The sequence below is a fragment of the Propithecus coquereli genome, unplaced genomic scaffold (genome assembly GCF_000956105.1).
Source record: "Propithecus coquereli isolate 6110/MARCELLA unplaced genomic scaffold, Pcoq_1.0 Scaffold227, whole genome shotgun sequence".
Taxonomy (NCBI): domain Eukaryota; kingdom Metazoa; phylum Chordata; class Mammalia; order Primates; family Indriidae; genus Propithecus; species Propithecus coquereli.
In genome coordinates, this window is record NW_012147808.1 from 1,824,823 (window position 1) to 1,840,319 (window position 15,497).

Genomic DNA, 15,497 nt, shown 5'->3' on the forward strand with positions numbered 1-15,497 from the left:
AAAAAAAAAAAAAAAAGAGGTTATTAACAGTTATAACTCAATAAAGCTATTTTTAATGTTAAAATAAAGACTACCAAATGAGAACAAGCAAAGGCTATTCAGAGCAAGAGAGTTGTTTGCATTTGGCAGAGACTCTAAGGCAGAGGAGTTAGTTGGAAAGCTTTATAGTGGAAAGAAGGGAAAGGCTTCAGGTATGCCCTATTTGGAGGCTGTTGGCAGGGGAAGCCATAGGCAGGCTAACTAGAAGCGGGGCATCCTATGTGATTGGTTGGAGGTACATATTTGGCTTTCTCTGGTTGATCTTAAATTGGAAGTGGGGACAAACCTTCCCCAAATCCTAGGGTTTGATTAATACCCTCATTACAGACCAGTGGTTTCTTGTTTTGTTTTTTATTTGTGATTAACACATAATGTACATATTTATGGGGTACAGTGTGATGTTTCAATACATGTATAAATTGTGTGATGATCAAATCAGGGTGATTTGCATGTCCATCACCTTAAACATTTGTAATTTATTCACGAAATTTTTTTTTTAGCTATTTTGAAATATACAGTACATTATTGTTAACTGTAGTCATCCTACTATGAAATAGAACACCAGAATTTATTCCTTCTATCTAATCGTAGCTTTGTATGTGTTGACCAATCACTCACCGTCTCCCCTCCCTCCACATGCTCTGGTAACTACTGTTCTACTGTCTACTTCTATCAGAACAACATTTTAGATACTGCATGAATGAGGTCATGCAGTATGTTTTTTCTGTGCCTGGCTTATTTCACTTAACATAATGGCCTCTAAGTTCATCCATGTTGCTGCAGATGACAGGATTTCATTCTTTTTTATGGCTGGGTTGTATTCTATTGTGTATTTTTCCACATTTTCTTTATGTATTCATCTGTCATTGGACATTTAGGTTGATTACATATTTTGGCTATTGTGAATCGGGCCAGTTGTTATAGTGGTTATTGTTTGGCTTCCTTGTTTATTACTGTAGATAGTAGGCTGGCCCCCTGGGCTGGTTGCTCCAGGTCGTAGGTCAGAGTTCTATTTTTATAGATACAGTCCAGCCATTGTCTGTTTAGTATATTCAGTCTCTCATTAAAAAAAAAAAAAAAGATTTCATAAGAATTACAAGCCACATCTGGGAGGAGATATTTGCAGTATGTATATCCAACAAAGTACTTGTATCCAGAATAAATTTTTAAAACTACGATGTAATAAGAAAAGGAAAACCCAATTGTAAAAGTGGACAAAAGGCTTGAACTGGCATGTCACAAAAGAGGATATCCAAATAGCTAATAAGCATGTGAAAAAGTGCTAATAGGGGAAATGCAATCATCAGGGAAATGCAGAACAGATGAGATACTCCCACATCTCCACCAGAATTGCTAAAATTAAAAAATAAGCATTACCAAGTGGTGGTATAGATTTGGAGCAACTGGAGTTCTCAAGCACTGCTGGTGGGAATGTAAATTGGTAGAGATACTTCAGAACTATTTGGCAGTGTCTCTTAAAGCTAAACATATGTGCTGTATACTCTGTGACCCAACATTGACACTCTTGGCTTTACCTCTGATAATAATGAAAGTTTACATCCACTAAACGACAAGTACAAAAATAAGGTAACTAAAAGCAGGAAACAACCCAAATGTTTATCAAGAGTAGAATTTATTTTTAAAATTTTGTTATATTCATGAAATAGAGTACTACAACGCAATGAAAAAGAATGAACTACTGCTACAGGCAGCAATATAGATGAACCTCACAGGCATAGTGTTGAATTAAAGCCACACACATGAGTTAACAGTATTTGATTACATTTATAAGATTCAAAGCAGGCAAAACTAATCTATGGTGATAGAGGTCAGAGTAATACTTACCTTTTGGTGGATTTATTGACTGAGGAGGATGTAAGGGAGCCTTCTGGAATATTGGAAATGTATCTCCCTATCTGGATTGTGGATATATAGGTATATACATATAAAAAAAATTTTTTTGAGACAGTCTTCTGTCTCCTGGGCTAGAGTGCACTGTCATCATCCTAGCTCACTACAACCTCAAACTCCTGTTCTCCTAGCGATCCTCCTGCCTCAACCTCTGAAGTATCTGCGCCACCGCACCTGGCTAATTTTTCTATTTTTTGTAGAGATGTGGTCTCGCTTTTGCTCAGACTGGTCTCCAACTCCTGGCCACAAGCAATCCTCCTGCCTCAGCCTCCCAAAGTGCTGGGATTACAGGCCTGAGCCACTGCGCCTGGCCGAAAATACTTATTGAGTTGTACACTCAAGATTTGTGCATTTTACTACATGTAAGTTATACCTCAATAAAAATGTCTTCATGACATTAAAAAAAATTTTTTTAACGTATTTCCTGTTTCAGCTCTCAGTCTTGTCAATAGATTCTCTCCTTTTGTTTATACCTTCCCTAAAACCATCTCCCCCACTGGCTTCCCTGTCTTTTATTAAATGAAACCCTTGTAAATTTGCTTCTCAATTACCCAGGTTTAAAACCTTGGAACTCCTTTATCCCCTTTCTGCAGTCAGTCCGTAAATACTATCAGCTCTTCCTTTAAAATATCTCACATCCGTATTGTTTCCAAATCATTTCTGTGCTAGAGTTTTAGCCTTGACCAGAAGCCTAAATTACTGCCAAGGACCTAACTGGTTTTCCGGTTTCTCATCTCAAAACTCTCATCTCAAAACTGTTCTACATTATGCCAGCAAAGCTAGCTTTCTAAAGCACCATTTCATGACATTACCACTCTGTTACTTCCCCTCCTCCCCTCCGCCTTGAGCAGCTCCCATCTCTGGCACAATAGGTGCAGATCAGGATGCTAGCACCGTATTCAAGACACTCATGGTCTGGCCCCAACCAGCTGTACTACTTCCCTGTACATTCACAGTGAATACTGCATATTTCTAAGCCCATTTTGCTCTCTATTGCATATACCTCTTTGCTCTTGCTCTTCTCTCCCTAAATACATTCTTCATATCAGCCCATCTCAAATCATTTCAGCATGGTGAGAGGGCATTTATGATGTGCTTCATGGAATCCATGAAATGCGCTGAAATTAAATACAGACATTCCTACATAGGTGCATTTTTCTGGAGAAAGGGCTTCTCTTGTCAATAGATTCTCAAAAGGGATCCATAACCCCCAAAAGTTAAATTGATTGAGTGGCCTTTTGAAATAATGTAAATTAACTCATTTTATGTATATTTAGCAAAGTTTTTGTTTCTTTAAAACTTAGTCCTGGGCCGGGCGCGGTGGCTCACGCCTATAATCCTAGCATTCTGGGAGGCCGAGGTGGGCGGATTGTTTGAGCTCAGGAGTTCGAGACCAGCCTGAACAAGAGCGAGACCCCGTCTCTACTAAAAAAAAATAAAAAATATATAGAAAAAAAAAAAATCAGCCGGGCACAGTGGCTTGTGCCTGTAGTCCCAGCTACTTGGGAGGCTGAGGCAGTAGGATCACTTGAGCCCAGGAATTTGAGGTTGCTGTGAGCTAGGCTGACACCACAGCACTCACTCTAGCCAGGGCAGCAGAGTGAGACTCTGTCTTAAAAACAAAACAAACAAAAAAAAAACTTAGTCCTAAATGTGCTAGGTAATAAAAACATTTTTTAATAGATAGGTTATATTTAAAGCTTAAAGTTTTGGATTCAGGTAAAATGTCCTCATCCATTTTCTAGGTTCCTAGGTATAGCTCTGTGTGGAATTTATTTTCCTCAAGAGATAGTATCTTAATATTTTTCACTTTGGTATTTTTAGTTAAAGGAAATTTTTTTCCTCCCACTCCCACATGACTTTATAAGCTAGTAGACAATACCATCTCTGTATGCTTTCATGTAACAGTCTCCATTTAAAGATATTAGTTACATTTTTCATCGCTTTTTTTTTTCCGTTGTAGATTCCTATAGGCAATGGAAACTGATCTCAATTCCCAGGACAGAAAGGACCTGGACAAGTTTATTAAATTTTTTGCCCTTAAGGTAATATGTCCATTCTCTTGAGCCTAGAACTGTTAGAAATAACTTCCATGATTCTCCTTTTTGAGAACTCTCTTTGGAAATATAACATAACAGCTTGCAGCTTGCCCATTTTAAGGGATGCTTCTGTCTGTTGTAAACCAAACTGTGAGGTATGGGGGCGGTTTTGGGGGTGTAACTAAAAAGTAGCTTCCAATTTTCCACAGCTACTTGTTCAAAATTTTTCTTTGCAAGGCTGTTTGCAGAAATGTCAAACTGTTATGCCAGGTTATTGGCACTGTGTGTTTGCTTGGGGTGGGAACAAAGACCATGAACTGGACTAGGCAGCATTTTGAGCATCTTTCCCTAAGCTTCAACTAACCCTGAAATGTCCAACTATTATCTGTTGTTCCCGTCCTTGTAAGTGGGGAATTAAAACTGAATTTTGAATGCTTATTTTCCTAAATCTAAAAATCATTTTTACCTGTATCACTTCTTCCTCTCAACCATTGCCATGCTAGAACAATCCATGTAGTTGATTCTACTTGTAAAATTATATGGAAACCTTTTGCCATATGGGCCAAATGATATGAATAATTGTGGAATTTTTGTTTTAAATTTACTGTGGTGACATAAGTCTGTGGCAGTGAATATTTAAACCCACAGTTGGATTTCTTTCTTTATGAACGTCACAGCCACCATGTGCAGCTTTTCTTCTGCCATATGAGAGTATTATAGATTCCAAGCCTCAGACTATAATTCCTCTCATTGGTTGACACTATATCCTCAGGAATGTTTACAATATTATTTTTTGTATATAGTGTTTATTTTGATCTATTATTAAACATTTAAAATTCTTCCCTTTCCTAAAGTATAGTTGTGATTAATTGGCATCTTTTAAACGCTGTATTGAGAGGATTTTAACCCTGGTCAGGAGACAAATCAGTTTGTTAAGACTTCTCATCTTCGTTTGCATTTTTTAGACTGTCCAAGTGATTGTCCAGGCTCGACTTGGTGAAAAGATTTGCACCCGTTCATCTTCATCCCCAACTGGTTCAGATTGGGTAAAATTCCTGTTCTTTGCTAAGGGGTATACTGTGGTGTTTGCCACAGGAATGAGTGTAAAGTTCTCAAGTGCAATAATAAGGATAATTATAGTACTACTAAGTAACATTAAAGTATCTAATCCCATTTGATCTACTTCCTTGGAAAGAACGTTCCTGTCAAATATTAATCCTGAATTTATTTGATTCTTGACTTTCTGCTGTGATAGGTGAAAAGCTTAGTCCTTAGAAGACAAAAAGAATATCTTAGCTAATCTCTGTAATAGGTAACTAGCTTTTTCAACCCAAGATTGGGGCTTTGATGTAGGATTATCTTTTATGGGGAAGCAAGAAGTAAATGAATGTCTTCCTTAATCAGCCAGAGCAATGCCCATATTACCCAACATACTAATTTCCATACTGTTTTCCGTAATGTTCCTTGTGAGTGTTTCATGAAAAAATCCCTTTTGTCTTCTAGTTCAATTTAGCAATCAAAGACATCCCAGAGGTTACACATGAAGCAAAGAAGGCACTGGCAGGGCAGCTGCCTGCTGTCGGAAGATCTATGTGCGTGGAGATCTCACTCAAGACTTCTGAGGTACTGTTATGGCCAGGATGGTGTCTTAACCTAGTGCTCAAGGTTCTTCACATTCTAAGTCCAACTCACTTCTTAGCATAATTCTTGTTCCTTCCCTCTCTGAACTTCTCATCATTCTCTGAAGGGGTTGTGGTTTTTTTAACTTATTATTCCACATGTAATAGGCTGTTCATATGACGTATTTATACTCATCTTTCAAGACTCACGTGCTCTAGAAAATCTCCTGCTTTTAGTGAGAGAGGTAACTGCTCTTTTTATCTAGATGTCTTATGGTGCTTTGATTATATTTCTAGAGTATAACTTGCTGTATTGTAATTTTTAAAAACGTGTTTGTTCACCTTATTCCATGTTTGGATTGAGGCAGATATTGTTACTTTTATGTTTATTAATCTTTTTCCACTAATAGATTGTGAGGCTGTATGGTATAATAAAAGGTAGATGAAGTTTGGAGCTACACACAGCCAAGTTCACATCCCAGCTGAGTGACTTTCTAGCCAAATTAGTTAACCCCACTACCACAACCAAACTAGCACAATACTTCATGGTCTTGCATGGCTATAATATTTTTTCACTTAATCCTTATTTGTAAAGTGCCTAACATAGAATAGGCAATCAACACATGTTATGGGCAATCAACACATGTTCCTGTTTATATTCTAACTGCTTTTTTTTTTTTTTGAGACAGAGTCTCACTCTGTTGCCTGGGCTAGAGTGCTGTAGTGTCATCATAGCTCACAGCAACCTCAAAGACCTGAGCTCAAGTGATCCTCCTGCCTCAGCCTCCCAAGTAGCTGGGACTACCATGCCCAGGCGTGTGCCACTATGCCCAGCGAATTTTTTCTATTTTTTAGTTGTCTGGCTAATTTTCTATTTTTAGTGGAGACAGAGTCTTGCTCTTGCTCAGGCTGGTCTCAAATTCCTGAGCTCAGGCAATCCCACCTCAGCCTCCCAGAGTTCTAGGATTATAGGCATGAGCCACCACACCTGGTCTAACCACTTTTCTTCTTGAAGTCATCAGCCATGCTACGTTTTGTATATCTTTGTAGTTCTTCAAGTTCTATATGAAATGAGGCAGGATATAAATGAATAATCACCTCTGTGTCCTCAGGACCCTGCATAGTGCCTGCAATGGCATACATATAGTAGGCTTTCAAGAATTCTTATTGAATGAATGATATCAATATTTATTCCACCTAAATCCTACTCTAATAAAATAAATCTTCTTGTTCATTTTTATTGAATTGCCAGTTTATACTATGAACTGTTTTCCTTAGTGATCCATAGAGAGTCTAAAAGGAATCTCTAGAAGAACTCTTTTCTCTCCTAAGCATATGTGAAATCTGATTACAATCTGTTCTGATTGTCCTATAGAAACCACATCAACTAGTCTTATCTCCCTAGTATCTAGTTATTTCTTGGGTTTTAGGGAGAAATTTAAAATTAATCATGACATTAAAAAATAACAGTGTAATAGGAAGGATATATATTAAGGATGCATTTTAAAATTTTATCTAGAACAAGTAAAAGTCAGTTCTTATTCCAAAAACTCAGTCTTACTCCCAAATCTAAGAAAATAATCCTCTCCCAACTGATTAGTAAAAAAGTTACTTGTGTTCAAAGATATGTGACTGTCTTTTCCACCAAGTGACACACAGGAGTGTTACAAGGTTGAGGGATTCTAGCTTTAGTCATTTGTTTTTCTTTGCCATCCGCTAGGCTACGTCTGTTCAGAATAACACATAGGGAGGCTGAACAGTTTGGCTACAGATATCAGACAGCTAAAAGATTTTTAAGTAAAGAGCTTGTTAAGGTGACAAGTTTTCCTAAACTGTGGGTGTCACCTAAAAATATCCCCCATAGAATTGGAGGGAAAGGCTCCTTTCCTTCATTTGGAAAGTGTTGGCCTTTCTGAAGAACAGTTTGGAAATACATATCAAAAGTCTTAAAAGCATGTATACTCTTTGACCTAGTAATTCTTTTTTGTGAGACAGGGTCTCTGTTGCCTAGGTTAGTGTGCAGTGGCATCATCATAGCTCACTGCAACCTCGAACTTCACGTGAGCCCCCATGCCCTGCCTTGACCTAGTAATTCTAATTCTGGAAATTTGCTTGAAGAAATTACTTAAGGATGTATACCAAGTTTTAGTGTCAAGGCTGTTTTTCACAATGTTTGTGGTAGTGAAAATTAGAAACAACCTGGATGTCCAAAAATAGAGAGATTGGTTGGATAAAATGATAGTCATATGGTGGAATATTATGCATCCATTCAAATGGCTTAGAATTTTTAATTATAAGAAAAATTCCATGGTTTATTTACTATGGAAAAAAAGCAAGTGATAAAAATACTGTGTATACTGTGATCCCACTTTTATTTAGAAAAGAGTTTGGTTCAATTTTAAGTTGATATCTGTTTTTTTCTTTTTGCTTATTTATACCTTTCAATATTTTTATACTGAATGTGTAGTACTTTGTAATAAAAATAATTTCTAAAAACTGAAGTATTTTTCAATTGTCCTATCTATAGGGAGATTCCATGGAGCTGGAAATATGGTGTCTTGAAATGAACGAAAAGTAAGTGCTCTGTCTTAGGGTCCTTGATTGTGGTTGCTGAGGATAGATAAAGCAGATGACATCATGCGAAAAGGAGGCCTTTGTGTTCAGGGTCATGGAGGGCATTCTGACCGCTTACCAAAGCCAGTAGGTCTTTGCTAGAATTTGCTTCATGCTTGGCTTCCAGCCTAGGCACAGAGATGACCTTCGGAGGGAGCGTCAGTCCAGAGAGACTCAGACACCGCAGGGAAAGGAGCAGCATAGAAAGCTGAAAAGGATTTGTTGTTTTCCCAGAGTACAGATAGTTCTCTGATTAAATCCCTTGGGAACTCTTGTAACATGACTACTCTATTTTGTCTGTTTTCTGTATGGCAGCCATCCAATAAGATTTCCCCTCACTGCTCCTTTTTACAGACTGTGTTGGTCATGGATTGGAAATGCATGTTATTTCCCTCCCCCATTTTCTTCTTTCAAGGCAGATTAGCTTACCTCCTACCTGAAGCTTCTGTTTTCAAGAAGAGTATATAGGAAAATTGAGGAAATATCAACACATCAAAAGAAAAATCTTAGTGATAAGTATGTGTGGTGCGGGCATTATTTTTCTTTCTTAAATAAAAAGCAATTGCCAGGTTATGGTCCAAAATTTTAGTACCAAACAGACTTTCCTCCAGATTTCATGTTAGATTATAGAGACAGCTCATAAGATAGTACATTGATATTATGTTTGCACCTTCAGTATGTATAATTTATTGTTTTCAAATGTGCTACTTTATTTCTTAGAAAGGTAACTACTTCAAAGCCAGAAAAAAATATATTGAGTGCCTTTTGGTGCTCATCTGCCTGTGTCTAGTGCATGAGAATGTAAAACTTTGGCTCACTTCAACAATCTATTGATAAACCGACAACTCTAATTACATCTTTAGTTCAGAATATGTTTTAATAATAAATTTTGTTTTGCGTAGTTCCAGTACTTAAAAGGAGAATGCTGACTGTGTCTGTGTGCTCCTCAGGTGTGATAAAGAAATCAAAGTGTCCTACACGGTGTACAACAGACTGTCATTGCTGCTGAAATCTCTCCTTGCTATAACTAGGGTGACACCAGCCTACAGACTCTCCAGAAAACAAGGGCATGAATATGTCATATTATACAGGTAAACAGCATAGATGCTCACTCATCAGCCTCATCACTTTGCACATTGTCCGACTGGGACTCAGGTGCTGTGATTGTGTTTTGGACAGATGGTTGGTTGGATTGTTGATACTATAGCTTTAATATGATCACTATCTTGCTTCCCTTATGAACCTCACCCTTCCAAAGCCACCAGGTTCACTTCCTTTTGTCTCTGCAGTCATGATTTCCATGGAATGGATTTTGAGGTACTACTGATATACATGTCAGAGCTGGAAAAGGAACTTTAAGACTTTGAAAAACGGGCTATCCTGGGAAGATTGCACAGTCTTCTGTATTCCAGGGTTAAATTAAAACCTTTTCTCTAACAAACTGCTAATTCAGTTTTTTAATTAGATATAAAGAACTGGTCAACAGTTTCAGTATTTTCCTTGGAGAAGTTCACCTGAACACATTTATTGAGTGTCTTTTTAGTGCAGGTGTTGTGCTAGGTGCGTAGAAGAACTATAAAGGGGCCCTGCATTAGGGGTATTTCTAATCTAATGGGGGAAACAGTTTGATGCATGATTATAATAAAAAGCAGGATTTGACAACTATATAGCAGAATCGGGAAAAAGGTATTGAGAGAACTCAGAGGATGGAAAAGTTTGTTCTGGGTGGTGGAAACAGGATAGGCCTCATGGCAAAAGTAGCATTTGAGCTAGAACATGAAACAAAGAGAATTTCAGGTGGTAAAGGTGAGGGAGAATAATCATTTCAGATGGAAAGTACAAAGTTGGCAAGGCACAGAAATAAGGGGCAGGGTAAGAGCTGTACTCAAATTGTCAAATGGACCAGAATGGTGGAATAGAGGGTATGAATGTAAGAAAGTGGAGAGTAGAGCCTGGAAAACCAGGGGTCCCAAATCATCCAAGACACCTTTCTTTTGTATTAATGATGAGCCATTGGTTTTAGCCTTTGGATTACATGTGTAGAGCTGATTTTGAGAAGAATTAGTATAACAGGATGGAGGGACCACAGAGGAGACACTTGCCTAGTTCTGTTGAAACAATGCAATACCCATGAATTGTTATTGTCATCCTTTAACTTTCTTAGCAGTAACCTAGCAGCTTTAACCATGTTTATTTTTCCAAGTCTTTAATAAATTTTTGTTGTCTTCTCTGTAGTCTTCCTAGGTTTCAGGTTGAGTGTTCCATCTGAAAATTACTAGACTTTTATTCAGATATAATAGAAAGATCACTTTCTCTTACTCTGATTTACCTATGCTAAGTCCCCTTCCCTTTGGTTCTTCTATAAAAATAAATAAATAAAATAAGTTTGCTGATCTCTGCATTATAGTGTCTTTTGTGTATCTTATCTATAATTACTTTTCTTTTTTTTTAAGAGACAGGGTCTTGCTTTATCACCCAGGCTGGAGTGCAGTGGCACAATCATAGCTCACTGCAGCCTTGAATTCCTGGCTTCAAGCAATCCTCCTGCCCCAGCCTCCCTAGTAGCTAGGTCAACAGGCCTGCACTACCACACTTGGCTAAATTTTTTTATTTTTGTGTAGAGTTGAGGGTCTCGCTGTGTTGCCCTGGCTAGTCTCTAACTCCTGGCCTCAAGCGATCCTCCTGTGTTGGCCTCCCAAAGTGCTGGGATTACAGGTGTGAACCACCACACCCAACCTATAGTTACTTTTGTGCATATATTTCAAATATTTATGAACATTTCTTTTTTTCTAATACCAGCATATAATCTGTGAGACCTAGGATTCAAATTTGTCCTTATTTCATCCCCTTATACATTGTTGGAGCTTAGTATTTATCGAATAAACCCATGTACATGTTTAATTTTTAACAATATTACTTGAACAAAATAAAAAAATGCATTTTAGGTGTTTTGAATTCAGACTTTTTGCTAACATAGATTGGCCTTTCCACGGAGATTCATGGGAAGCTTCTACTATGTTTATATTTTTATTTTTTCAGAATAATCTTGCCTAGTTAATAATTCTGTGGCAGAAAAGATTTTCTGCTTACTTAACCCATTTACTTTGGAATGACTTGTGACAAGCCTAAAGAGCTCCCCATAACTGAAGACCACTCATCAAAATCTAGTACCTTCCAGTAACAGTTTCAGACCTATTGGCTAATTTTATTTATATATTTTTTGTTTGTCAATAGGTATACTTTTAAAACACATTTGCATGCTCTGCCGGGAGAGGTGTTCATGCAGATGCAGGAAGAAGGGTTTGTTTATTTTGTTTCTAGGTGTTTTGGCTATCGAGTCTCTCAGAGTAAAGTATAAGGTAATGTTTTTTTTCTTTCTTTCCTACAGGATATATTTTGGGGAAGTTCAGCTGAATGGTTTAGGAGAAGGTATGTAACAAGGCTGAAGAACATTAGTAGTGTTAAGAGATCTCCTGACTTCAGAGTTGAGCGTGGTTGCCACCTGTAATCATATGTAGATTTTAATATGTATAATACAAGTAAAGATAAGAATATATGTAGGTGGCCCAGGGAACTGCCAGGGATAACCAGATAATTTTCCCCCAAATTTCAAGAATTCAGTCTTCTTTCTTACTCTTTATATAATAGTTTTCCTAATTTTCTGCAATGCGCATGTTAAATGTTTCTGGTGAACCCCAACAACTTTGAAACATTGAAAGTGAAACCAAGAAATACAGGGAGGCTTTGTTGGAAGTGTCACCTGCAAGGCCCTGTCTCTTCTCTGTTCTTAGTTGTGGAGTAATAGCTTGGGTGAAGTGTCTTTACTTCATAAATTGAGGTGTTTATGTAACAGATTCCTAGTGCTCCTTCACTGTCTTGTTTGGCATGTGACATATCTGGGCAGGGCTGGTTAGAATTTCTGAGGCTTTAGAACTAACAATTATTTTCTCTTTGAAGATAGTTTTATCTGGAAATAGAATGCTATTTCCCCAATGCTATTGAGCCAGTATTAGCTCAACGTAGAATAAATTGAAAAGGAAAATATGTATGTACACACACATATACATGAGATTGAGGCTGCTTCAATGTTAAATGGATAATGCCAGAGATTATACAATAGGATGAGTGATTCAAGGAAAGACAAGACTAGGGGCAGTGTCAATTTTCTCTGCAAAAAACCTAATAATTTCTCTCTTCTAGGCTTCCAGACAGTTCGTGTTGGGACAGTGGGCACCCCTGTGGGCACCATCACTCTTTCTTGTGCTTATAGAATTAACTTGGCATTCATGTCTACCAGGTGAGGAAGGGTCCTGGCATCCAAAAGAACATCTTAAAAAGATGTTAAAGTGTTTTTCTCCCTAAACTTGAAGACTAAGCCTACAGTTAAGTGTTGCCGAAAACAGCCCCTTCAGAAGAATAAAATTAAGAAAGAAAGAGCACAGTTGCCAGATTGGAGAATTTGTATGTCCCAGAGCCAGCCCGTCTGGAATGTAGAGTTGGTGGTCTGTATTTAGGGATTGTAGTGGCTGAGGCTCTGGTAGTGCCTGCCAACACATAAGGTGAGGGGCTCTCTAAGGACTTCAGAGGGGCCGGAAAGACATTCTAACAAATACTGCAATCTGCTTATTGCATTTCAGGCAATTTGAGAGGACCCCACCTATCATGGGGATTATTATTGATCACTTTGTGGACCATCCCTATCCCAGCTCCTCTCCCATGCACCCCTGCAATTACAGGTGAGGAATGTGAAAAGGTGCTCTCCCAAACTGTAGCTAGGCAAAAAGCATCCATCCCGCACAGGTGCATAGAGCACCGTTATCAGCACTCACTCACCAATGGGCAGGGGGACGCTGAGACCTCACGGGGAGAGAAATCAAATGGCTAGTTTCCCTTCTTGCTGCTGCCTGTTAGGTACATCAAGACTTGAGGTATGTCTCAGAAAATATGGGGGCAGTTTAGATCTTGATGGTAGTGATATGAATTCTCAGTAGCAAATTACATAGAAACTGTAAGACTGGCAATGATGGCCGGGTGCGGTGGCTCACGCCTGTAATCCTAGCACTCTGGGAGGCCGAGGCGGGCGGATTGCTTGATGCCAGGAGTTCTAGACCAGCCTGAGCAAGAGCGAGACCCCGTCTCTACTAAAAATAGAAAAGAAACTAATCAGACAACTAAAAATATATAGAAAAAATTAGCCGGGCATGGTGGCTCATGCCTGTAGTCCCAGCTACTCGGGAGGCTGAGGCAGGAGGATCGCTTGAGCCCAGGAGTCTGAGGTTGCTGTGAGCTACGCTGACGCCACGGCACTCTAGCCAGGGCAACAGAGTGAGACTCTCTCGAAAAAAAAAAAAAAAAAAGAGTGGCAATGATTTGTGAAATGTCCTTGGCATAATTGAATGGTTTTCAGGTCGCCATCTGGCACAATTATATGTCAGAATAAAATGTCTCCAGGTTTAGATCCCAGAAAACAGAATTCTCAGGCCAGGGCCAGTGGTGCCTGAGTCCCAGCTACTCAGGAGGCCAAGGTTGACAGGATTGCTTGAGCCTCGCAGTCCGAGGTTGCAGTGAGCTATGATCGCACCATTGCACTCCAGCCTGGGCAACAAGGAAGGATCCTGTCTCTAAAAAAGAGAAAATTTTAAATAAAAACAAAAAAAGGTAAACAATTCTCTAGACGTCAGAATAGATGTGTATCAGGAAGGGTACTACCTTTAAGTGATGGACAGCTTGTGAGATTGGATAGATTTGTTTTTAAGGTTTAGTTATTTGTTTCATTGAGTATCTATTACTGATAATTCTTTGAAGACCCAGGTCCAGCCCCCAACACCAGCCTGGCTTAAGAAAATACTCTCTCAAATGATAGGTCAAGGCCAGGCGCGATGGCTCATGCCTGTAATCCTAGCACTCTTGGAGGCCAAGGCGGGAGGATCGTTTGAGGTCAGCAGTCGAGACCAGCCTGAGCAAGAGTCAGACCCCGTCTCTACTAAAAATAGAAAGAAATTAGCCGGACAACTAAAAATCTATATAGAAAAAGTTAGCTGGACATGGTGGCACATGTCTGTAGTCCCAGCTACTCGGGAGGCTGAGGCAGAAGGATCACTTGAGCCCAGGAGTTTAAGGTTGCCGTGAGCTAGCCTGATGCCACGGCACTCTAGCCTGGGCAACAGAGTGAGACTCTGTCTCAAAAAAAAAAAGATAGGTCAGGTAAGATGTTTGAGGCTTTTAAAAAAAGTCATTTTCAAACCTCTAGATGCTGCTGTCTAGAAATGTTTGAAATTATCAAGCACTCAACATGGCTCTCTTGCCAATGTGAACTCTGCCTGAAATAGTTCTTAGCACAACTGCCATCCTCATCTAGCCACCCCTTGTATCTTGTCTGAAATTGACCGCCACCACCATGAAATTTGGTATTTCTTTCCCCTCACTTTAGAACTGCTGGTGAGGACACTGGAGTAACATATCCATCTGCGGAAGACTCTCAGGAAGTATGCACCACTTCTTTTTCCACTTCTCCTCCGTCACAGGTAAGGGGGAACAGATGCTCGAGTGGTGGTAGTTTTTTGGAATATATAGGCCTCATGAAATGGTGTCCAAATTTAGCTATAGTCCTTTTCGTTCGTAGTGGTGATTGTTTCAAGGGGATTATTTTGAAGGATAAAAAAGAGTCTTCTTATCGAGCAGATAATATTGCAGTGTAGACTGCAACCATTCCTTCTATTTTGAGACAGAGTTTCACTTGGTTGCCTGAACTAGAGTGCAGTGGTATCATCATAGCTCACTGCAACCTCACACTCCTGGGCTCAACCAATCCTCCTGCCTCAGCCTCTCAGGTAGCTGGGACTGCAGGCACCTGCCATGATGCAAGGCTAATTTTTCTATTTTTTTTTTTTTCGGTAGAGTCCATGTCTCCCTCTTGCACAGGCTGGTCTCGAACTCCTGAGCTCAAGAGATCCTCCCGCTTCAGCCTCCCAGAGTGCTAGGCTTACAGGTGTGAGCCACCGCACCCAGCCTCTACTATAACCATTCTTAACCTGCAGGATTACATTTAGCCTTTACCTTCCTGGTAGTGTCTTAAAATTCCCTAGAAAATCAGTCACAGAATTTCAAATATATTCTAACGCCAAGGAGGTACTTTAGCCTACACTTGTTTATTTTGTAGCTACTTCTTTTTTGAAGTGGTAAATTTGTTTCCTAATAATGGAAGGAGCCCAAAAAGAGCCAATAGTTACTTAGTGAAAAATGCCACTGAGAATCCAGTAGTGCAGCTTTTCTTAAT

At 39.1% G+C, this 15,497-nt stretch overlaps 1 protein-coding gene across 6 annotated transcripts in view; it reads left to right on the top strand.

Moving 5' to 3' along the window:
- The window catches only part of ATG13 (autophagy related 13), an 82,110-nt gene that overhangs the window by 53,443 nt on the left and 13,170 nt on the right, over positions 1-15,497 (top strand). For 5 of the 6 annotated variants that reach the window (XM_012645170.1, XM_012645169.1, XM_012645173.1 and 2 more), the window contains 9 exons: positions 3,914-3,995; positions 4,955-5,035; positions 5,493-5,612; positions 8,136-8,182; positions 9,172-9,312; positions 11,610-11,650; positions 12,422-12,518; positions 12,859-12,957; positions 14,652-14,745. In XM_012645170.1, the coding sequence (XP_012500624.1) occupies positions 3,927-3,995; positions 4,955-5,035; positions 5,493-5,612; positions 8,136-8,182; positions 9,172-9,312; positions 11,610-11,650; positions 12,422-12,518; positions 12,859-12,957; positions 14,652-14,745 (789 nt within the window). In that variant the 5' untranslated portion in view covers positions 3,914-3,926. The remainder of the gene's footprint in view (positions 1-3,913; positions 3,996-4,954; positions 5,036-5,492; positions 5,613-8,135; positions 8,183-9,171; positions 9,313-11,609; positions 11,651-12,421; positions 12,519-12,858; positions 12,958-14,651; positions 14,746-15,497) is intronic. The other variant, XM_012645172.1, reaches the window with a different exon arrangement.